This window comes from Athene noctua, chromosome 2 (genome assembly GCF_965140245.1).
Source record: "Athene noctua chromosome 2, bAthNoc1.hap1.1, whole genome shotgun sequence".
NCBI lineage: Eukaryota > Metazoa > Chordata > Aves > Strigiformes > Strigidae > Athene > Athene noctua.
The window spans coordinates 127,989,710-128,016,096 of record NC_134038.1 but is presented as its reverse complement, the minus strand read 5'-3'; the positions used below and the strand labels follow the sequence as shown (position 1 = coordinate 128,016,096).

Here is a 26,387-nt window from a genome sequence, read left to right as displayed (position 1 = left end):
AAAGAAAAAAAAAAAAGACACAAGACATCTTCAACGAAAACAATTTTCTAACAGATGTTTCTAGTGACTTGGATTTCTCTCTCGCTGTCAACAAAGATAAATACACTTCAAAACACATGAACAATACTATGTAGAAAAGGAGTTTGAGTGGTGGGGGAGTGCATAATACACATACAAACCTACCTGAAAATGCTAGAGAGAAAAGGGAATGGACAATTCTCTGATTTTGGTTGCTATTAGAAAATATATATTTATTTATTTATTGATACAAAGTCTCTGTTTGTTGCACAAAGAGCAGCAACCCGCTCTGTGACTTTGACAAGTGAGACACACTCTGCCGTAGAAAGAACTGCTGGATGAACTAAGATCTTCAACAGAATCCTGTTTCCTAAAGATGCCAGTTCATTCTCTTTCTTATTCTCTGGCCATCTTAATTATATCAGTCTTTTTAGTAAATGGGATTAAAGAGACAGTAAACAATTTAGTGAGATTATTTTAACAAAAGAATGGCATCTCAAACATCAGCAGGAATTTCTGTTTAGTATGATCAAAACCTAGCAGATGATCATCAGCTTGTGTAAACTGAAATGAACTTACAGTTCCCAAAGTCAACAAGGTTGCGACAATTTTTACAAGCTGAGCAACTTGTAATACATGCGTCCACACAGATGTGTGTGTGGACTTTAATTTGCTAAATCATTAGGTTTTCATAGCACTGACTATTAAAACTACATACATATATATATATATATATATGTAAAAAAAAAATAATTTGAAGATACAAACAATTTCTCATTAGAGCATGGCAGATACCCCTAAGCTCCTAGTGAGAGTAGTCACTCCAGGACCACGTAAATAGAACACTTATACGGTAGGGAGGCTGACAATCACCATACAGCCACATTATGTCGAGTATCCACACTAACACTGGTACAGTACTGGCTGTGGATAGTATAGATACATCCACACAAGTTGAGCTGGCACAAGAACCTTTGCTATGCTGGTGTACTGGGCTACAAAAAAATGCCATCTTCAGGGCAGGAAAAAAACAGCGCAAACACTTTCTATAAAAGCTTTGGCATCCTACGGTAGACTTCACTCTGACTGAATGATGTTTTCTGCCATGCCTTCTCATCCTAACTGTCCATGCATGATCATAAGTTGAATAAAAATTCTATGGGGAAAATTGCAGTTCAGACTGTAAGGCACACAAAAGAAAAATGATGCTTCCATGGATTGTTTTCTCTTTACTCAAAGTAGTAAAACAAGAAAAAGTGAATAGGCCTTTTTAACTTTCAGGTGTTGGCTCTGTTTATTACTCAAGGTTGTTTCTTGATTTCTCTTATTCACAATTCCTTAATTATTTTTTTATATCATAAAACTATAAACATATTATAAAGATATCTGCAATTATTGATATCTTCATTCTGACTCCAGGGTTTTTATTATTATTATTTTGTCAGAATCACTCACCCAAGTTTCTGTTTTTAAAGATTTCATAGATGTACTTTTTACCCGTATGATTAAATTAGTACAAATCTGTATACTGCTAGTTCAGAAAGGAAAAAAATATTTTTAAAATTTAGAATTATGGCAATCATCACTCTCCAAACAGCTAGTTTTGGGTTGGTGTTTTGTTTGTTTTTTCAGTCTGCACTGAATAAATCAGAATTTCTCCTTTTAAGAGGAATTAAACAGCAGTTACAACCCACATTATTAAAAAGCCTGAGAAAAAAGTTTAATTAGATTGGACCATTTCTAGTACAAGTTGAGATACTGTCACGGTTCACTTCAGAGCGACTTGGACAATGCCAGTTTATTACTGAAATTAAAAGGAATGTGTGGGATGCCACCAGAATATTTCTGATGGTAAAGCTGTCCAGAAATCTATAACATAGAAATAATAGAAATTACTAAAAAAAAACCAAACCCTACAACAAAACTGAACTAAAACTGGAAGGATTTTTTAAAAAAATTGTTTAAAGTAGTGAAATAAACTGACATTTTTTCTTCAGTTCCTGATACAGAAAGTAACAGTGTAATAACTTCACTGAAAGACTATGGGTATTCATATTTAAGTGATAAAAAATAAGATGCAGAAAGATACACATAGAAAGGATCTCAAAAAGAAAAAATAATCAACTTACCTATAACTACTATCAATGACATGTCATTCTGCTGATTATCTGTCTAAACTGTCCTAAAGACTGCCAGTATTAGAGAGACCATCAGCCCATAGTAGCTTCTTCAGTGCTTTACTATCATTACTATTAAAGACACATTCCTATAGTTTAATCTTTCTCTTCCTTACTGCAGTTTCAGATGTTCTTTTTTATCCTTTTTACCACTGACATGGAAATAGGTCACTGCCTTTCTCTCCAATCTATTTAGAGGTTTGTAACCCTCTCATCCTTTTTTTCCTCAACTCTAAACAGCCCTGCTTACTTTGACTTTTCCTTAGAAAGCTTTATTCTAGATGGCTGGTCATTCTTGTTTGTTTTTCCTCTCAGGTCCCCAGTTGATTCATGTTTTCCTTGTGTGTACAAATTTACCATTTTGGGTGATGGCCTTACCTGTGTTGAGTAGACTATTATTGCTGGCATATGCATGTGGTTTTGACGGACTACAATGACTTTTGAAATTTTTATCTGTAATTTAGGAAAAAAATAATTGAGACCTGTCAGTAGACAGACTATCTCTCATGATTTTCAGTGTTCCATCTGTCAGCTTAACTCTCAATGTTTTTTATGTTTTGATTTTGTTGTGGTTTTTTTCAAATACTTATGCTAAACACACTTATTAAAAATTTTTTAAAAATAGATGCTAATTATTAAATGGTGCAAAGCACACTGCAAATCTAACCAATATTCAGTAAGGTTATAAAAAACATGAGTAAATTGTACAAAGACTAGACACTCAATAGACATTTGTAAATTTTGATTAATCTTATTTACACATCTATTGATCAGTATACATCCTCCATATGAAGTTTACACAAGCTTTGTGAGATCCTGCAAAGTCAGGATGAGGCAAACTGAGTTAATATCTTTCCTCCTCCTTCTAGACCTGTGTAAACTATAGCCTAGGAAGAGTATTTTAATTTAAATATGAATACAATTTTTCATTCTTTCTTTCCTGCTGATTCCCATGTCCGGCAGAGTCTTTATTTCTCGGCAAAGCACCAAGCAATTTCCTTCTGAAATCCCTTCTGAATGAATCCCTGCCTCCTGAAGCTGACTTTGCATTCCCAACCTATACTTGGACATCAGCAGCTCCTGTCTCTGATCTGCTGATTTAAACTTGAAAAACAAGGCTTTCCCAAAAGCTGTATTACCTTACTGCCTCTTCTCACTAGTAGGGGATTTTCCTTCCTCTCTGCTTCCTCTCAGCCTTGCTCTGTCATCTTTTTGACTGCAATTTAAGTAGCACAAGTCAGGGCAAGCCTGGGACATGAGGCAGGGATTAAACCAACAGGAGAATGGCTCCTTCTCTGGTCAAGGCAAATGGAAACTACTAAATTCAGCTGCTGCCAAGCTGGGAGCCCTCAACAGCTCTGCTCCTTCCCAGGGTGGATGAAGCACGTTCACAGCAAGCAGGAGTGTCTGCCAAGAGGGTGCCAGGAGGCATCTGGCTTGTTGCAGAGCTTCACTAGCTTTCAGACCTCGCTCACCGTGGCTGGACAAGCACCTTGTCCTCAAACAGGAAGAAAATTACCATTGTTTCTCACATCAAAATAAGGTAACACAGGCTCCAAATAACTTTCAATCAAGGATTAGAAGACCCTTTCTTCTTTGTGCTCAGTTTCCCTAATTTCCAGTAGCTACTAAGCACCGCTGAACAATCCTAGTGAACAGAGCTCAAAAGCAGCCCTGGGACTCCACTGATTTTCCCCGCTCTCTCACCACTAAAATAATGTGCCATTTTCAATTAGCATTAAAATGAAAAACACCTTTTTTTTTTCTTAAAGAAAATGGGAGAAAAATGTAACTAATGAACTTTACTAAACCACCTCATTTTATAACAACCTCTTTTATCTGCTATAATGAAGCAATGAGAGTTAAACTTTCTTCTTTAATGGAAAGTAATTTTTAAGAAGGAAAAACATACACAAAGATTAGAACAGGCAAGGTAATTGAAAACGTTTAGGTTTAAATTACACCATTAGATTAGTCTGGAGTTTTTTCACTGTTGAGACAGAAATAATATTACTCATTACTCATACTTCCAATTATAAATGTATCTGTTCTTGTTTCAAATCTAGTTCATAAATATTGAAAGCGTAATGTAAAGTATTGCTATACCAGCTCACTTTTATGACAGGAATAGAACAAGTTGCTGGTTCATTTATTGATAATAATATACTTACATAATTATGCATAATACTAAAAACCTCATTATCATTCTACCAAGCCTGTAGCAATATGTATTGGTTAGGATTGCCTTTCAGCAATTAAGTGTTTCTAAATAGAGTCATCATCCTTTTAAATAAACAACTGAAGAAACAAATGGTAGCAGCTAATGATCATTTTAAAACAAACAGATGTGAATTCATCTTCAAAGATCTCTCAACATGCCTGAGATCTCACCTGTAAAATTCATCATTTCCTTGGGCAAAGCTGGCTGTATCAGTGACTTGCACTACAGCTGGCATACCCACAAGGTCACATAAACTAACACCTAAACAGAGCCTGGAGAGGAGGGGAACAAAAGTTATGTGAACAGTCATACTCCTCCACTGAACTCTAAGGCTGAACTGACCATTTTCTTTTACAGTCTTAGATACCATACACAAAGTGTGTCAAAATTTCACATTTTGTTTTCGGGTCTTGTTTAGCACTTCCCAGTTAACTATATGGAAACCATTTTCTCTACCCTTCATACATGACAGACTTATCAGCCCTTCAGGTTTCGTAGAGGTGATTCCAAGCAGCTCATCCTCAAAACTCCTCAGGTGATGAGCAATGGCTCTCAGTCATCCGGTAATAGAAAAGGCTCTCCCTTTTCAGTATGCTTGAATGACCAACAATAATCATAGATGATATAAGAATTATCAAAGCATACAAAGAAATTATGCCCTACTAACAAGGTACTGTATATATATCTAACTATTTTCAATTAAGTTCTTTCATTCAAAAGGAGCAAGTCCCCCTTCCCTTCTTCCATATTCATCACCAGAATATTCATAGGGAGAATGAGCTTCTCCTGATCTTCAACTGTCAGAAAGAATTTTTTTAAATTGACTTTTCTTGCTTCTGGGGACCACCAAGGTTAAAGTTAAAAAGCTCTGTCATGTTTTCATCTGACAGGCTTCCATATGAAAAAAAATTCTAATTTGAGGTACTAAGAGAATTTAATCACTGCCATGTTTCCTTTCAGGAGCTATTCTGCTTTCAGCTTTTACCTTATTACGGCAATGCATTTTTCAACAAAAGGTGCTACAAGAAATCAAATTTCATTCTACTCTTTCAGGGTCAATGCTGAAAACGAACACCTCTGATAACCTCAAACATTTCATCAGTATTAATTTCCCAATGGAATCGTCACTGACCTAGCGACCTGAATTTTCCATTTTCTGAGAACTCTTGGATCACTAACTGTTCATCCCTAATTTAATCATGACATCTCACTCAAATGGTTTTTAGTATGTTTGAAATGTCCAATAGTGATTAATGGCAATAGTGTATCAGTTCCATGATGTCACTTTATGAAGTAAATCAAATTCAGCCCCTTTTAGGTTTGTTAGGTCTCAGTCATTTGAAAATGTATGCCATCATGTAATTTTTAGTCACATGAATATTTCTACTGATTTCACTATAAATCATTCATATTATTGAGCTAAACCATGTACAGATCTTAAAAAAAAACCACCCCAGAACAGACATTACAGAGCTCAGTAACACCAATTACACAACCAGACTGCATAGTCAACCAGCCAAATTTGTAGATTTAAACGGGCAACTGCAATTTTTGTGTCTGTACCTTCATATTATGCATTGAGAGCTCTTTGACAAAAGAAACAAAAAAGGTCATTACAATCATGCAGTTAAAGCCTGTACCATGCACACCCACAAGAATTCAATTCAGGTTACGTGGGCATTCTCTAGCAGAAGTATTATCAGATAGCATTAGCTATTTGATCGGCCTGGAACTTTACACTACCTAACGATGAAAACAGATTTTTATTAAGCAATTCTGTCATCTCACAGCACAGCAGCAAGTTACAACATCATTACAGTACAGTCCCTAGGCTGGTTGAAGAGAACAAGGCATCCTTTCCCTTCTTCTTGAACACGACCTTGAAAGACTCTGCCCACCATACTGAAATACTGCTTGCATCAGTTGCTAGAAACCATCACTAAATAAGATCCTGAAACAGTTTCAATAGCTACCAAACACTATAGGAATTAAAAGGTGCAACCACCAGCAGGATTAATCCCAACAGCACCCTGTTGAAAAACAAACAGCTAAGTGAATCCAGAGCTAGCCGCTGCATGAAGCTTAGCCTGTGTCCATGCTTATCATGGGCAGCAACATGATCTAACACATGGCTGGGAGCCAGAGTCTGTAAACACTACTACTGGGTGTAAAATCCAGAAATTAGTATAATAGACAAAACCATCTATTTTAGGGAGAAACATATTCTATACATCTCGTTTCTCAACCAGTTCTGATGAATGCAGACAAATACAGCTGCTGATAACAGGGACTGAAAAATTTATTCATGTAAAGTTATGCAAATAAGTCTACACTGACCATTACATAAAATTAAATATCAGGGCTTTTCCTATGCTAATTCAGTGTATAAGTCTGGAGCAGAGGAATCACTGATTTTAAGAAAAGGAAATAAATTTTCATTAATGTTCCATTACTTTAGGTAGAAGTAAAATGTACTGCATGTAATTGCTCTGCAGGCTCCTCTAGCTGAATACCCACATTATTACACTGTAGCAGTTCTATGTAAATAGCCAAGGTAAATGGCTTCTCCAGACAACATGCTGTGTGCACTATCATGTAAAAATTAAGGGATGCTCCCAAGAAACACACAAAACAGTTCCATCTGCCTTAAACAGGGATATACTAAGAATAAAACTAGTAATCACTGTACTTTATAAAGGCAGTGTCTTACTGATTACAACACAATAACAGATATTATACTGAAAATCTAACGTTCTCTCGACTCACTTGTTTCTTTTAAATTACATGTTCTTGGACCCATCTGTGAAAACTGGGAGGTTAATTATGCTAGTACATTGCATATTTCCACATCTAAATGTTGAAGTAGTTCTACATAAATGCCATATGTTTGTCTTAGAAAAACTAAAAAAGATTAATTAGGAGACCAAGCTCAAGACTTCGGAAAGTAATACTCTGAGCACAATTAGATCATTACACTGTGTTCTATGTAAACCGAAGTTTTAATCAGTAGGTAAAACACTATTCGTGGCAAAAAAATAATAACCCAAAATTCTAAATTGCATGTGCCAGACTTCTTTTTTACTGACATTGCTTAAAAAAGGACACTATGCACAAGCCAGTCACAACAAAAGACAATTTAAATTTGCTCTAATAATACAAATGACAATTTAAATAAAGCTCTAATAAACAAACTATAACTAGGAAGCAGAGTAAGGAACCAGTTTGAAAAGTCAACTGAACAATCTAAGGTCCTTCAAGAGCCTTAGTAGTCCCTTCTCTGAACCTGGTCTAGCCCAGCCTTCCGCTTTTAGCACACTCCAGTACAAAGCACTGTCTCTTATAGCCTCCACTCTCCTGAGGAAAGTAAAGGGTTATTTTGGCCTGATCCACAAATCACCGATGGTAGAGACCTTTTCCACCAAATTCAATACATTCTGGAACATATCCAGAACATTAGTTATTTTACTCACCACATATTCAAAGACAAGTGTCAAGGTCTCCTTGGTGTGAATGATGTCATGAAGCAGCACAATGTTAGCATGTTTCAATCCTTTCAAAAGAGATGCTGAAAAGCAAAACACACATGTTATCTTAAAAAGGATCCAAATATTTTACATCAATTGGCTTTTTTTTTTTAGCGATTTGGATTATTTTTTTTGACATCAGAATTTCATAACATGACAACCAGTAGTTGTACTTTAGTATCTTCTATGTCCATGAGTTCCACATATTCAGTGTGTCTGAATATTATGCTTTTCCATTCAGTGCTATTTTTTCCACCTTGCTGGTCAAACTCAACTTCACTTTGAGGCAAAAATGAGCTGAGGCAAGAGATGCTTTCCTTATGCAGCTTCCTCTAAGTGAATCAATCACTCGCATCTGATCAACCAGACACCAAGTTTGCTTCTACACTTAAAAGATAATTTTTTGTCCTGGATAAAAGTCAAGCATGTCTTTTCAGAACATCATCTTTCCTATCCAACACAACAGAGCAGATTTCTAAACAAAGCACACCTATCCTAACAATAATGTTTTAAGCAATAATTTTTTCTCTCAAACATAACACAGGTATGATGGAATCATCTGTATTAGCTCATGAGAATAAATACTTGGTATTTTCTTGCCATCATTTTTTTTTTAACGGCACTAGCTAGTGTTTTCAGACTACTGGCAAATAAAGACTTACCTAGTGAACTTCCAGGTGATCTCCTTCACTAAATTTCTTTTATACCATAATACATATTTAATATGCATACCATATTACATATTTAATGTTCCACAAAACATGGCATATTTTAGCAATATATACCGACAAGCCATGTGTTGTTACCTATGTCATTCTGCCATTGGTGCCTTGTCATCTCATGTATATATCTGAGCAGGACTATCAGTCACCACAGCAATGTAAATAACAGATACAAAGAGATGCAAATGAGTGGCATATTTCTGTACTGAATAATGTGGAGCTTTCTTCTTTCACAAAAGAGGAAGGGTAACAGAAACAATGTGTGTCTCTCTCCACTACTGTGCAAAATGGAAGCTAGGGAGCTTCTATGGCACTGCTACCTCTCGCTGTCCTATTGTGGGCGATCCATCAGGCTGAGGTAACTCCAGGGGTCATCTGGCTTTGAATTAGGGTAAGTACACATCGTCTCTCCTACTGGTCTTTAAGAGATCGATCTGACAAGCTGATCACTCTAGGAAGCAACACAATAGCAACATGGCATCTGGCTGAATTGGTGTTCCTCTACAAGCATCCTCAGCAGCAAAACATCAGAGCTCATGCTAGGCAGAAGTTAGACAGCAAAGGGGAAGATATCATACAGCAGCTCCAAAGCAAGCGTATCATAGATATCCTGATGACAGGATTGCAAACCTGAGAGTAAACTCCATGACCAGGAATGAGGCAACCCTTCAACCTAGCTAAAGTGGTGGGAAGAAACATTTCAAAAGAGCTTGCTTTGGCATGCACTCCATAACTCACACTATTCAGAGTCAGCAGAGACTCTCTTTCCTGTGCTCTGAATATGTTGCCACGAAGCTGCAAATCGGCTATTGCAATTACAATTATTCTTTTAAAATATTTGATCGGTGCATCTCTAGTAACTTTTAACATTCCACACATTAAGCAGAAGCTTTTTTTTCACAAAGGAAGAACCAAGCACAATTTTCATGGGATCCTTACCTTAGAATTTGGAGAATTTCTTAGAGTAAAAGCTCGGAGAGATTTGGATATGTTGGTTTTTTAAAGGACAACAAAAAATTACTACTGAAAAGGTATGGATACAAACAACAGATAATCAGAACAACTGTTCTGAAAGGTACCTTTGCACCAGAAATGAGAACTTTTAACCTGGAGGAACCCCAGGAAGGCTTCAACTGCAGTAACTGAGCTTTGACCAGCATTTCCCTCAAACCTTGTCAAATGACCATACATGCAGAGACACTAGGAACATAAAAACTGCCTCCTAGCAGATCCTGTGTTAAACTGTAATAGTATTTATGACCTCTGTCAGCTCTTGCTGTTCAGATCACCACCTCAGGCCTTTAATTCCTCTAGCTGGCCATTATTTTGTTGCTAAAATCTGTATATGGGTCATTAAAGCTTAAACAGTACACTGAAAGCAGCTTACCCCAAGGACTTTGCAAATACTGTCTTCCCTCTTCCGTCCCCTCCCCCACTCTTATTTATCTTCTCTAATATCCAATTCTCCCATTTTACAGCTTCAATATTCAACATCTACCATATTTTACGATAGCTACAAAACATAAACTGCAGGGTGAGATTTCTGTCCTCTCCATTAGTCCAAGTGAAATACTGTAAATAATATAGTAGAGCAAAATCATCTTAATTGCACTTATCTTAACCTGTGGAAATAAGAAGCAATTCCACTAATAATTTATATTGTGAGAAACCAAGCATAACTGGTGAAAGTAAGAGAATTACCTCATGTGTTCTTCTACCAGAACTCTTGCCAGTAAGGTTGCCTGTCTTTGTGAAAATACTGCTTTGTTGCTTAAAAAAAGAGGGAGAAAGGAAATTAAGAAAAGAAAAAGAAAAAAGTTGTCTGAAATTGGAAAGTTGTTTCTTCCTCCAAAGAGTACTTTAAAACAAAATGAAATATGAACTGATACTGCTCTGTGGGTTTTCTTCCGGAAACATCCCCTTTCAGAACAAACGACCAATACACCTCCTCTTTTGGACAACTTCTTGCTCAAAGGGTATAGAACTTTGGATGAACTCCCCTAACTCAAAGACAAAACCCAGAAATTCACATCCAGGAGAATGAAAAAGAGTCCAGGGGATCTATCAGCATCAGCCTGAGACAAGCCTGACTTCACCTTTGAAGCTGCCAATGCAGCTGCTCTTGGAGCTCAACAAGAAGTCAGGTGCTGCTGTGCCTTGTGTTACTTCTGGAACAAAATAATTCTCCCAGAGAATGCCATCTCCATCCAGTGATTATCATCCACCAATTTCACACAGAGTTGTTTTCTTTTAAGACAAAAAGACTAAAATTGTTGAAAAAAGCATTGCAACATCTCACAAAAGTGAGACCAACATACTAGTACACACTGCATCCTTAGCATGTATTTTTAACAACAAAATTATATAATGCTGTTTCAAAACTGCTGTCACTCTTTTTTTACCCTTAGTATTAAATGTAAGATAAACAGATGGCAGCACTTTTAATTCGTTTCCCCAAAGAGTTTTGAGGACACACAGTGTCAAATAATGCTAAAATGCTTTTTAAAAACACTTTGGACAAAATACTATATTCATTTGAATGGGCAGGTTCTTGTTCTGTCATCTGTGTTTGCACATTCCCTTACAACAAATTCTATCAGTGACATACTTCAATAATTAATGACATCCAAGATGATAATTTCTGTGACTTGTACACAAGTTCATGACCTGAGCCACCAGAAGTACCAACGCTCAGCAATTCTCCATCAAGGACTAATAACAATATTTGCATACCTAAAGGAAACTCATTGTATTTGCTTGAATAACCATCACAGACTTCTCCAACAAGGGGATGCTCTCATCTATTATGAGCTCCTGGCAAGCTGCCTTATTGCTTGTGTTGGCCAGCGAGCTTTTTGCTGTTCCCTAGTGAGTTCTAAAGTACACTCACTCCATGAGCAAGCCAAGCCAGATGGACTGTAGCCAACTCTTACCCAAAACCTGAGTAGCATCAGAAAATTATGGCTTTGCTCCTTGCAGGGTTTACAGCATCAGCTCAAGTCTGACACTCCATTAACCAAGCCTTGTGACTAATGTCTTGACTTACCTCTATAAGACTTGTTTTGAAAAAGGCTATTTCAGCATGCCCATAAAGTAACATTTCACAGCTCTATGTCAAAAATCATCAAAAGTAACTATTACTGTCCATTTCCAGGCCACATGCAGGAAAAACTTTTCACTAGCAGCACTAGCAAAGGTGGTACCTTCAGACATGGTAAGTATATTAAGCTTGAACATTAATTATGGTCCTCAGATCATCCTACCACAATTAATTCAGTCTTGCAATTCCTGACTACCATCTTTTTTCTCACTTTGTGAAAAATCACAAATCTCCACTGTGGCCCTTGAGAGAATCACCCATGATTTGCAAACTGTCTGATATTTCCGTGACCTGGAAGTTTTTCTCAGCAGTAGCAGAAGAACTCAACCTCATACCTCTCGTATTCACTGTAATGTACAACTGCTGCTGATGCTCCCTTGAATTTCCTACTATATGCAAAGGCTGTGATATTCCCCTAATTTTTCTAAAAATTATAGTTAAGAAAATGCCTGCTTTACTCAGTATAGAGTAGCTGAGGTGTCCTCTGGGACATGCATCACACGCCATGCACCAATGCTCATCATTTCCCATGCTACTCCTCACATACAGTGTTCACCCCTTCTCACTGTCACTCTAGGAGGACATGTCTCATTGGGAGACTTTTACTCTCGAAGACAGCACATCAAGGCAGTTTGCATCTATCTAATACTGTTAATGCAACTGTGCATCTTTGCTGCCCTGTTTAATTTCTGAGACACCAAAGCCACACGCTCTAGTCAGTAACACAAATTCGTGAAAGCAAGTAATTTGTTGTGCTTCAGAGCCCAACAACGTATCTGTAAAATTCTGCAGCTTGTCACACTCTGCAGACACAACTGTACTCTCTGACAGAGTGCCAACTTCCTCACATAAACAGTTGGGTTCAGTCTCTGAGCTCTCCTGGAAAGGCATATTTAGTGAGAAAACATTCATAGGTTTTTTTTCCCTCATCATGCCTTCTGAACAAACATACTCAAATGTGTCTTATTGCCTGCACAAACTACAGAAGTTCTGCTTCTCTTCCCAGCAACTTATGTTTCCATCTACACATCTTTTACAGCCATTTTTAAAATTTTGCCTTGGAGCACAATGTCTCTTATGCTCCTCATCCACTTCCCACATGGCAGGACTTTCTGCGTGCAAAACATTACTTAAAATTCTAGCACAGAGACAGAAAGTCAGCACTCTGTTGGTTTTGCAGTAATACATGAGCAGAAATTTCCACCTCAGAAATGCAGTCCCCAAATCTACACTTCTCTATTTTCCAGTTCACCTATCTGAAATAATTTACTAGGAACAAATAGCTTTGCTTTCCTACAACCCTAATACAACAAAATTCAATTCAGTGAAAACTATACATCCTAGGTAAGACCACACTGACCACAGACTTCCCATCTTCTCACCACAGGATATATTCTGCAGAGTGATCATTATTTATAATCCAAAGTAATTGATTCTAGAGCTGCACACCTATAAATGTGCAGAACCGGTCAGCTTCCACTCATCTTAGTGGACACAACGCAATAAAGATATATAGGTCATTGTTCAGCTTTGAAAAACTTCTAGGAGAAAGTTTCTTAACAAATTTCAAAAGAATCTGTGAACTACAGGAAGAACAGAAAAAGCATCAAATTGTTCCAATGCACTACTACATAGGTTTAGCTGAATTACCTTCTCTACAGTCAATTCCAACCTCATGACAGTCTCTTCTAGATTTAGCAAATGGTCCTTATTCTAGTTCTCATTAAGTCAAAACAACAAAAATAAAATTACAGTCTGGCATTAAAGAAGTGCGCAGTGCCTCACATCCTTGCAAGAAAGAATTTGCTAGCCCTCTGACTGTAGGCTGCTTTGCTGGAGGGACTACACGGATCACACTAACTGAGTTTTACCTTCTCCAGCTGAAATTCAGGCTGACACAAGTGGGTTGAATGTTTAACCAAGTACTTTTTTTATTAGAGAAATTTCTACTTGCTGCTCCTACTTAAAATTTGTAGTATGTTCTTAAAGAAGAAATTCAGAAAGAGTGTGTGTAACAACACATAGACACGTTCAGAGGTGGTTCCTGCTATGGCTGTGGTCCCCTAAGCAACAGGCAAGTCACAAACCTGTTGAAAACACTTTACCTATTGAACTGGAACAAAGCATTGGAAGGACTGGTCAAATAAGCTCTGAAAAGCACTACAATATATTATTCTAACAGATATACAGAAGACTGCTGCCATATGAAAAGAATGTCTCTTTCATTATGTTCTAGATACAAATTTATGCATAGTGCATTGTTCCCAATGCTCTTCAGACACAAGTACAGACAGAGGTTAAAAATAATGAGACATGCTATTAAAGCCAGACTCTCATGGAAAAAGGCTGTAATATGCTACTCCTATCTTGCAGCAGCCAGTCATATCTGCGCTTTACTGTCCATTTCAGTATTCAAGAGGAGGAAACTATGTAAATCAAAAATATGTCAACGAGTACAGAAAACAACTCTACAATGCACGTAGCATGTGAAAGCAGGAGTCTTTCTATCACTTTTTTATGCATGCATAGCATGCCTAGGACTAGTAGTAAAATCTACTTATAAAACTGTCACTGGTTTCTATTAGTCTTATTATCCTGCTGAATTTCAGACACAGTTTTCTTAGGCTGACTTCGGAAGTTTTCAGTCTAAACAGTTCCTACCATCTTCAAAAAACCCAGTCTTTAGTAACAACTTTTGTAACCCACTGAGTAACTTTACCCTCGAAAGAAAAAAACAACCTCTAAACCTCATGTTTGGGAGTAGAGACCAAAATCTGGAAATAAAGAGGCCTTTAAAATAGGAATACACATTATGCCATCTCTATGAAAATTTAGTCAAGTTATAAGCTTTTGAAATCACCTCTTTGGGTCAGACTGACTATCAGCAGTGTGAAAGGAAGGAGAAATACAGAAAAGGGAAAACGGCACAAGGGGCTGTGATTCACAGTGGAAGCTAGGACAGCTGGATAAGGAGAAAGAAAAGGCAGAGGACAACTAAACAGCCTTCACAGTTGGAAAAATGCAGGGAGTGGAAAGTGAGAGTGTGTAGACAAGATGGAAAAGGGACAGGATGCTGTGCATGGGGTGGGCAAACACACTTAGAGGTAAGTAGAAAAGAGCCTACAGACACTAGCACATATTCTCCACTGATGCCCATATCAGAACCCAAGATTCCTACAGATTACCAATCCACAGCTTTCAGCAGGAAGCAGTGAAAATGCCTGGCAGTTTTCCTCTCTCCTCCAATATCAGTCTACAGACAGAAGCAATCTATGACAGCTACCAGCTACCGTTTCAGTTCAAGCAGGACACGTCCATATGAGAGCTTGCAAACATGATGAAACACTGGAGTGCAGATGCGACACCAGGAAATGGAATATGGATTTCCACTAGCTTTTTCAAACACTTCAAAAATTACACAAACAAAAATCCAAATTAAAATAAAGAATGCCATGCCAAGTGCTTAAATCGAAGAGAGACAATTACAGGGGCTTCTGTAATGCTAACTCAGCTTCTCCAAGATACACGTTCCTGAAGTCACTACCTTGAGATAAACCAGGCTATGAGCTTTCAGCGCACAGCTGCTTCATATCTATCTTGCATTTATCTCGTACTTTGACAACCTGTAAGTTCACAGCCTAACTTACGCTGCAGTGACCAACTTGTGTGCTTGAACCCATTAACTGTTCCCAACTCTTTCTTTTTTTTTCACAAATCGAACAAGTGGTTGCTTAAATTTTATTTTTATATATGCCCAGGTATAAACTTGATCCAGCTTTATTTTTCAGTAGAAGGACCTTGCCCATCCATCAGAGAAGCTGAAAAGTACACCAGGCACAAGAAAAAGAAAATCAGCCTTATCTTTACCCTTACCTCTACCATTGGCTGAGCATCACATTATGTCACTCAACCTGATATCATCACCATGTTCCTTGTGTTCTGGACATTTTAACTTCTGATCTTCATTCACGCTTATCAGAACTGCAGAGTGCACACAATTGTTACAGAACCCTAAGCAACACTGAACACTCATATTACCCAATGCTAGGAAAGTACTTTAGAAGTCATCTCAAAATCATCATTTAAAAGGACTCTCAGCAAGTGGGGTGCTGAGAAGATCAACAAATATTTAAGTAGTCAGAGTACAATGACAAGCATTCTAAAAAATCTCAAAACCATCTGTGTTTTAATAACGCACAGTAGGTGCATATAGCTAAAGCCACCCATGAAGAACACAGAATTAAATTAATCGTTCATCATCTGACAGAGGCAGAGATCACGCAGCAGGAGCGAACATGCTGCTGTTGTGTAATTAAAGAATGAACAGTACAAGTAGAGGGACCAAATTAAGTTTTCACAGGTAAACTTAATTCTGACAACTTCTAAATGATTGACTTTGCAACCGTAATAAAGATCCTCTGCTGTAAACAATACACCTGCAATATTAGTATTATGCTATCCAAATGAGGGACTAAATAACTGAGTACCAGTACTGAAACTCATGCCCTGCTGAAGCCAGTGCAAGTTTTGTTTTCCCAATGCATCAATATGACAAGAAACCACTTAATCGTATGTACCTGCAATGAATGATGTTTTTGTACATAGAAGAGAGAAAGACATCCTAGGAAAGAATTTAATTGCATTAACATCAAACCCAGTTGCCTACCAGCATCCTTTAACCACTACTTACAAATGAAGAATTCTACAGAAAAGCTGCTTTTTAAAAAAATTACTTTTGCTTTATTTCACAGTGGGTCATTTCCTTCAGCAAAAACGCTGCACAAAAAGCAGACAGATTTGTCAGCACACACTTTAGGCAGGAGGAAAAAAAAAAAAAAAAAAAAAGCTTGTGACATATGTCTTGCTATTTTTCAAAGAGGGAGTAATACAGGAGCCCTTAAAGGATTATGTCAGTTTTCCTCTTCTGGGTGGGTGAGGCTCAACATGCCCCTTCACCCACAGCTGGAAAATAACACTGGAATGAACATGGCATCGCTTTGTCTCTTGTGGAATGATTTAGAGGTTAAAGAAAGGCAGTCTCAGTAGAAAGATGGCAAATATTTATTTTTACAAATATTTTACTAACCAAAATCAATCACAGGGAAAATAATGCATAATGTTCTGTAACTGAAAAGAGATGGATATAGAGTGAGTATGGGAAAAGAACGAGGATTTCATAATAAAGTGAATGAAATCCAGCCATAGCAAAACTTACACTAAAGAACAACTCAAAATAATGAACTATGAGACTTTTAAACATAATTAGAATATGAATAATATCTAGAACATTAGAAAAAAATTTAAGGACAGGAAATAGCCTTAATTCTGGCTAGATCTCTTTGATGACTATTACAATATTTGTATTAAATTTTTCTTTCCCATCCAAAAAATGCTGTATGCAAACTACAAAATGGCAAGATCCCCACAAGTAACTTGTAAACTGATTTCCAACATGAAGAGAAAATCAATAAAGGATGAAATAGGCTGACAGACACTTCAGCAGCAAAACCCAGTGACAATTCAAGTGGAGGTTAAATTTTTTTTCCAGACTGAATCAGGTGAAAGTGATTGTTTCAGGAACTGCTAGCACTGTTGTACCACCATCATTGGTGCCAACACTGCCTGTCATCCACTTTGCAATCTTGTCATCTGAAAAATATGATTTAAGCGTTCTTTTCACACATAAAGGCCCTATCAGCTCACAAGGAAGAGATATACTGTCCTCCTCCTGCCTTTGCTATGTGGTCTCTGGGTGTTGTCTCAGTTCTCACCCCACCATTTAATTGTCATTTACTCTTGAAGTTCATAGCACCCATCACTAACGTTAATTGAATTTAAGGTGCAAGCAATTGGGAGGAAAATGAAAACCCAGACCCCCAGAATTTTTGCTTCATTCATCCTGGAAGGTAAATGAATCTAAATCTGGATGACTGCAAACTTTACAAATTTACGACACTGAAGATCTGTATTACCATGCTACTGTCTAGAGCAGCATGTGCTTATTTAAACCTTGTGGACATTGTTCAACTTGGAAATTTGCATTTTAAAGGACAAAAATTGTCCTTTAAGCAAAAGATGGCAAGCCATCTTTTGATAAAAAGCAGCTGGCCCTCAGAGAGAGCAGGAGAGGTGCTAGAACAGAAAAGATGGGCTGAAGGAATGTCTCAGCTTCACAGAGTTGACAGCCACAGCCGATAGTGACAGGCTGATGTGAAAGTTAAGTGATGCTCAGAAGAGACCTATCTGAAGTAAGCTAGTCATTTCTAACCTCCTATTTTAGCTAAAAACATCCTCATAATTTTAATGTACAGACTGACAATTACCTGCGTAGATGCATGACACCAACTAAACTATGGATTTAAATCATATTGGAAGGCATTCTGATCAATAACATAATTAAAACACACCCAAGAAATGTGAGAAAATACAGTAAAAGGATCTGCCAGCATAACCCATTAACACCACAGGTGGTAAGAATTTTTATTTTTTTTTAAAGGCCAACTCAACAGCCAACAGCTTGTCTGTCTACTACATACAGATATAAAACATCACTTCCCATCCCCCTTGAAAATATACTGTTCTTCCATCCTGTTGTGTCAAGCATCAGTTACAGTTACAGCAATTTACTGTTTGTTTTTCCAGATAAAATTCTTTTTATGGAACCGTAGCAATTAACAATGACAGTAGAAAAATTGATAGCACCACCTCTTAAAGTACCAGTTCCTATAAGACAACAGTATTACCTTGCCAAACTTCAAGCAAATGTCTTAATTTTTTACAGCTTGTGTCTAACAGTGTTTGTTCCAGTCAAAACAGGTCAGCCTCTTCCAAGAGAGGACTAGAGAATATGCTCTTTAATTTGGTGACCTTTCCTTCAAACAGTTCTCAGATCTCATGCACTGGAAGGCAGCCTTCAAAAGTTACACTTCAGGTCAAGGACATACTTTTTCGCACTTCTGTGAAAATCTGGCCAATTTGTCAAAGTTTACATCTAGTCAGTGGAAAATTGTGCTTTAAAGCTGCACTTTAGCAGCTAAAATCTCCCAGAGAATCCATCCTTCCTGAGCTTGCTTAAACATTCAAATATTTGGCAGAAGCAGAAGAAGTTTGAGCCAAGAAGTCTGGAATCCTACATCGGTTATAGATGGGACAGTGTCAGCAGCAAAACTCTTCTGACAGTTTCCCCAAAATTACAATTCCAAACCCGTTCTTGGCTGAACACATCTCCAAGTCCCTTTCTCCATTTCTGATCCCCTCTCTCTTCAACCCCACTAATGACAATAAGGGTGGGAAATGCTAGTCCTGTCCAAGTAGATTCCCCATCTCATAGGCTCCTGGCTGAGGCCAGTCAAAGTCAACAACCCTTCCCATCCTCCTGTTAGTGCTTTCTACACCTTGTGCTGCTTTGAATGACCTCTGTTAATTTGCATTCTTCCAGACCCACTGCTGTAGTTGTAATTCTCCTCCTGAGATCTTCGCACCAATATCTGTTCTTAACCACTATTTCTCCTAGTTCTCCTCTCTATCACTGCCCAGGCATGGACAGTGGCAAGCATTTCAGGGGGACAGTTTTCTTCCAGGATGACAGAGACAGTAGAAAGGGGAGCATGAAGGCTAGAGGGAAAACAGGAGGGAAAAGGGGACAAAAATACATGGATAATGCATGCAGAGTTTTTAACTGTCAATGTCAGAAGAAAACCTCACAATTAAATACAAAGTGTGGGGTTGACACTCTTGCTATGAAAATTGCCATGGAAAAAGCCAGTTTCACAAGGGGACTTGAATGCTAAAGCTCAGGACAAGTCAACACACCAAAAAGCCAGAGCTTAAATCTTGGTTCCTCATCCCACATAGTACATGAGCCTTGAGATAAAGACAATTCTTTAGTGGGTCTCTTTAAAACCGTCTTGCTTATTATTACAGCTGAACACAAAAGTGACTTGCTAAGGAAACATGAGGCATGAGGGTTTTGTCCCTGAGGAGAAACGGAACAGAAAACAGATAGGGCACCTTACCAAGCAGCAGGATCTAGGAGAACTACAACATGCCTAGAGCATTCTATTTCTCTATCACTTCCATTTCAATTAGAAAAACTAAAGTAAATGAAATACTAATGGGCTGTGTGGCTGAATAAGTGTATCAACCGATAAGCTCCTTTGTATTTGTAAAAATCAAGTGAGGAGAAAAATCAGACTTTAGCTTTTAATTTGATTTGACCAAGCAGAGATTGGACTAGACCACTCAGTGTATCATTATATTGCCAACACAGGAGATGAATACCACACAGCTACTGGATATAATTTCCTTATAAATGTATCAGTATCGCCTGGTCAAATATGAGACTCTATTGTCTCACCAACTGAACCCAAACAAACCTGCGCAACACAGACACAAGACCCCTCTGCACTGTGCAATTGTGCAGAAGTTTAAATTCAGTGTAAGCAGTGTTATGCATAAGACCAAGGTTCAGGAGTATAACAAAACCATCACTGCTTTGAAGAAGTTTCTGAACCTCTGAAAGCCTTTGGAAGACACATCGCTCGAAATAAGCCTTTTCCCAGCAACCCTTGAAGCAAGTTCATCTGCAACAGTATTTTGAGATACTGCAAAAGGTGAAACACATTTTTAGTTGCCACAACTAAAGTGAGAACATCTTAATACTCAGGAAAACACAGCTCAAGAACTATGAAGTCCTCGGAGCTTTTTACTAATGATTTGCTGCTCATCATCTTCTCATACCAAGTAAATCAAAGACTGACTTCAACAAAGCCATCAAGTCTTGTGGGTGAGTTTTTCTGCCAAGGGAATACATTCTGACCTGAAAAAGGTCACAGGAATTAGGACAGAAGCAAGTGCCCACAGACATTAATGAATTTCTTTCCCTCTGTCAGCATGGCTAGTTAATGCATATGCTGCATCAGACACTTTGCAACAGTAAACTGCACCTCTGAAGGAACTTAGTAAATGAGGAATACTAAATCACTGTTCCAACACATGCCAGAAAGCTTTGGCTAAAAATCAAGAACTGATTACATCCAAAAGTCTAAGAGCACATTCCAGTTGAGATATGCATATTAAAATAGTGGCAGCCAAAGTGCTAACATTCACAAGGCTAAACATCCTTCCTAAATTCCCACCTCGGTTCAGTATTTCAAATAGCACCAGCCCCATGAAAGCAGAACAGAAATGTTCCCAAACAGAAAAAGGGAAGATAAGTGCATGAAACAGACACAGGAACACTACTCATTTATTTCTAATTAGGGCTCAGCATCCTAGTGATGACAGATCAGACTTCAACAGGCCCATCAAAATGCCTCTCCCCCAGCTGGTTAGGATACTTGCATGTGACAACCTGATAACATTTGAAACAAACAGTCAAGATCTCCACAGATAAACAAACTTGGTCTGAGGCAGTAAAACACAATCCTCTCCCAAAGTTCTCTGTGACCATGCTAAACTAACTTAATATGTTAAGAACAATTTATTTGAGAATAAACTATGGTTGGGTATCCATATCTTGAAGGTATCTTTATTCTTAACTATACAATGAGTGCTACACATCATAGGAACTGCAGTGGTGTCGCTGCCATGAAGGAATGTGTCATTATCTGCAGGTATTTTCCCAACATTTGTTGGCCTTTAACAACTGCGGTTAATAAAACCTTGTCCTTTTGTACAGTTTGGCTTTCATTTCACTTGAGGAACTTTCATAAACTTGTTTACATAATTCTCAAAGATGCAGATTTATAATTCTGTCAATGATTTTACAAGGTTAATGGCCTCTGTAATTAGAACAAATGAATGAGAAACTGAACTACTTCAAATTTATGCACTTCAGTCAACCATAAAAACAGAGAACTCTGCAAAGAACTTGGATGGATAAGCCAGAGTAAAACCCACTTTTTAGCTGACAGCTCCAAAGCAATGTACAGAAAGGGTCATATTCCTTTTAACGGTGTGTTTAGATTCTGAATTATTTTGAAATCTGAAGTCCTAAGAATAGAGATTAACACAATTTCTACTCTAGTTTCCAGACCTAAATGCATCCGAGAAATACTTTTACTCCAGAGGTATAATTTAAAGTAAACAAACAAACACACACCAGAATAAAAGCTCATACCGTGATACTGAAGGCTCAAAAGCATTAATTCTCTTTTCAGGAACATTATCTACCATCCAAGATAGTTTTAATTTAATTTAAACCTCATTTTATTTTTTTATTTAAACCTCAAGCTTTTAATCAGTATCTTTTAAAATAAATTAATTTAATTAGAACTAAATAGCACTGATAACAAAAGCCCAAGTCCCTTACTCAAAAAAAAGTAAGTTCAATCCATCTAAAAGGAAGTCAATTAAGACTTGAAAATGTCACAAATTTGTTTAAAATTTTCATATCATGCCTCAATAATTTTTTATTGAATTAGTTTATATACATTAGCAAGTAAAAGGCTAGATCACATCAGACTTTTTAAAGTCAAATAATCTGAAGTTGCAACAATTATAACCCAAATTTCTTTGTGGAACTAAAACTTCCATCATCCAAACTTCAGTAAAGAATTTGATTTAACAGCAACAACATATCAGAAGTTCATTCTAGAAAAGAAGAAAGGAAGAAAATCCCCTGATACTTAAGGGTTTTTTTAAGGTCCAGGGTTTTCCTATTGCCTCAGAGAGGTTAGAAGTTGCTTCATGCTCTTGAACTCTGATCAGGAGTTATTCATGTACAAAGAAACAAATTCTTTGAATGTGACATTCTACTTTCTTGTCTACAGTCATGAAAATGGATGAAAAACACGAATGCATGGACTAATGGAGAGATGGGAGAGTTATTAATGCAATTCATAAGCCTCTTGGACTACTGGCAGAAATCCAACAGAAAGGTGTTAAGAAAGTCTTGAACCCATTATCCACAGATATATACTCTTACAGGTTATTTAGTTTGACCTCCTCAATAGAAGGAGCAATTTTCAAGGTCATAAATTTTTACTGAGCATATTTTTAGAAAGACATCCATCCTCTTGCAACAACCCAGCTGCAAAAGTGCCCCCAAACCTCATTCACATTTGCTAGAGTGGGAAGTCCATCTAATCCTTACACTAATAACTTGAGCAAAGCTTGTTTAATCAAGCTTTGAATGGAGACTATACATTTCTCCAAAACCTTTTCTTTTGCCTTTATATAGATTTGTATTTATTTGTGTAAGCAAGGCGAAGAGACAGCAGCATACAGACACACATCAATACCGATCACTTGAATTTTGTTTGTGAGCTGCAGCTACAATCCTTCGCTTCTCCACTGGCATGCAAAATAAAGCATTTTTGATTATGCAAATAGTCCTCTGCTTTGTGAATAGGGTCTCAAGTGATTCAAATGTTAATTCTGTTAGAAATCTTGATGCAAAGCCAGTATTTCAAGCATGTCAGCTTTATAACCAAGACTTTTCTGAGAAACACATAATTGCAAATTGAAAGATATCTTTTAGGACCACAAATATATTGAGATAAATTAACCTGGAAAACGTGGAAGTTCTTTTACAGCTTTTTGTCAATGAGCCTACTACCTGCTGGGCTTTGCTTTGAGTTAGATGCCCCTTCAAGAACTGGCAGTTTCCTACTGGTGACAATGTAGGCATTGCTATGCTGAGAAAACCAGAAATGAAACAATAGCAAATTTTTATCTTATCCAGATGTGCTAAATATCTTGGCTTTCTGTCTTCTTGATTTCTTAATAAAACCCTCACACAACCCAATACATGTTTGTATGAAAACATTTTTGCTAGTATTAAACACATTTTTCAAGCCCTCACAGCACACAAAAGAGCAAGTGTGCATCCTGGATTTCAAAGAAATAGAGGAAAAGGAAAGTAAGCATGTGGTGTGTGTGTTATCCTGTTTGAGGGTGAAATGTGTAAAATGTAGAGTAGATTATATTTTTTTCCAGTTATAAAAATTTGGAAATATTTGGACCACATAAAAGTAGGTCAATTTTGACTGCTTCAAAACTAGAACTTCAAAATACATTGACTTAATAGCTTTTCTTTTTACTTTGCAAGTACCGATTTTTTTTTTTTTTTTTCCAGTCAGCTGTATTTAACCTATCACAGTAACTTGGGTTACTTTGTCCTCTCAGGTTTTGGGAGATTTGAGAGAAGGAAGGATGTTTTCAGATGGAAGCCAGTCCCACTGGCACTGCTATCATCCTGTCTGACTTTGCTTCTGCTCAGGGACAAACAGGTGATAATTAAGATTAAATAAAATGCAAGGATATTTTTTATATAATTACCTGAGCTGTACAGCTAACACTGGTTTCAGAAAACTAACTCTCAGTTTAAGTTATCTATAGACAAAAAAAGGGTGTTAGGAAATTTCCACAGGAGATCCAGAGCAAAAAGTTAAATGCTTAAAATTAGCTGTCATTGACAGTGCAAGTTTTGAGCATCTTCTCAGGGCAAAATCCACAGCATCCTTATTCGCATTAACCCCTCCTAACATCCCCAACTAATAGTCAAAGAAAACCAGTTGGTACCATTTCTGCACTGGTTAAGGGAACTCTGAATCTAGCTTCACAAAACAAGGATGACAAACAAGCTATATCAGATCCGAATGGATACAAATCACCCAAGTTAAGCACAGCTAATAATATCCTTATTTACAAGGCTTTCTCCATTCATTTTGTTTGCAGCTCACTTTTCAATTAACTCCAGCTAAATATGCTGCCAGCTGAGAAACTGTGGAAGTCTGTGACATGTGGCCCAGACCTTAAAAATGCAGAAATACACAGTTCCAGATTCTATAGCTGTGCATGTGATGACTTTTTAGACTCCACTGTCATGGCCTGTATTTTAATAAATGGGTCAGAGGTGGAAGGTCAGAATATCCTATTACCAGTCTCTGAACCATTCAGTCCCCCTTCATCTCAGCAGAAAAATGTGATTCACTATCATCTGCTTTTTTATATTGCTTATTCGGGAGGAACGTTCCAAAGTAAAATGATGTGGATATTCATTTTCGTAGCTTTGAAGAAGACAGTAAAGGTCAATTTCCAATTTTGACATACTACTCTTTTCTTATTGATTATAAAGCCTGAAAGTAGTAACTCCACCCATGCTGTGAGAAGAGATCCCATTATGGAGCCTGGGGTTCAGCTCCATGTAATTCCTGAATGATAAATCTCCCACCTTTCCCAGGAAAAAGAAAAAAAAAAAGAAAAAAAAAAAGAAAAAAAAAAGAAAAAAAAAGAAAAAAAAAGAAAAAAAAAAAGAAAAAAAAAAAGAAAAAAAAAGAAAAAAAAAGAAAAAAAAAGAAAAAAAAAGAAAAAAAAAGAAAAAAAAGAAAAAAAAAGAAAAAACTAAAATGTCTGCAACATAATCTTCAGCCTATGGAAAAATACTAGAGAGGAAAAGGAGCAGTGCTGAATCCCAAAGGAACAACCTGACCCAGACAACTCTGCCTAGAGCATCCAGCAGCAGTTAGACCAAAGAAAAAAGCAGCCTGTGAAGAAACAGAAATCAAAAACAAGGGAGGAAAATAAATATTTATTTTCTTTCTTCACATACGTAACTTCAATATAAGATGTATTTACTAATGGGTTTCGCACTGTTTTACTATAACTGATGTTTTTCTTCCTATGAGAAAGGTATTAGTGCATGCTTCTTATTGACTGCAGTGGCTGTTGCCATATTTCATGCCAGTAAAAAGATGCAGGTTACTAAAAATATTTCCCAAGTATTTCAAAGTTTAGAAACAATTAATGCTTAAAATCTTCAAAGTACAGTGATCTAAACATAGCATTTTACTATGCTGGGATTTTTTACTTCCCTGAATACATGACACATTTAAGGAAAAACTGAATTGCTACAACAGGAGATGGGAATAAAAGGCAGCAAAGCAAAATATTTCAGTAGCCTCATCCTTTCAGGCTGCCTCAATTCTCAACTAGCAAGCCTCTTCTGAAGGCATGGACCCATCATTTGCAAACAACAATCATTCTCCCTTTGATATAGGAGTGATTTACATAGATATAAAATCAGAATTGTATCTCGTGTCTGAAAAGCAACTGATGGTGCTTAATTTTAGGACCTGTTCATAAACAAGTTACAAATTTTCAATAAACTAGTTGTGGGTTTTTTCCCAAGTAAAAAAAAAAAAAAAAAAAAAAAAGTAGTTATTGTGCTGTGAACAAAAGCATTGAAAACAAAGACAGTATTGTGGATCCAGCAGTAGCACATGAGCATCTTCATTGTTATGCTTGTGTCTGAAGAACCAGGACTGTTTCATACCATATTTCCAAGTAAATTACACACATTGGAAAAATTAGAATAATTCATTCACGAGCCTTTTGTGTTAAAACCCCACAAAGCTGTTCTGATGATACGTTTATGAATGATGGCTGAAGTTGATAGCAAGAAGATGGTCATGTGTTTCAAACACAACTGACAAAACCAGACATCTTTCATGGGAAGCATTTTATCTTTATCTAGATGTGGGTACACATCCAAGTCACATTAGACATTCTCTGGGCTGATCAAAGCCAGTATATGACTCTTCACAAAGGATTTGGTTGTCTGGAGGACAGGATTAATCAGCTTTCTATGTCAAGTCTTAAAGACATACAGGAGACACATGC

At 37.2% G+C, this 26,387-nt stretch overlaps 1 protein-coding gene across 6 annotated transcripts in view; it reads right to left on the bottom strand.

Annotated features, from left to right (window-relative positions):
- The window catches only part of CDK14 (cyclin dependent kinase 14), a 319,737-nt gene that overhangs the window by 175,345 nt on the left and 118,005 nt on the right, over nt 1-26,387 (bottom strand). For all 6 annotated transcript variants that reach the window (XM_074900249.1, XM_074900255.1, XM_074900252.1 and 3 more), the window contains one exon: nt 7,887-7,981. In XM_074900249.1, coding sequence (XP_074756350.1) covers nt 7,887-7,981 — 95 coding nt within the window. The remainder of the gene's footprint in view (nt 1-7,886; nt 7,982-26,387) is intronic.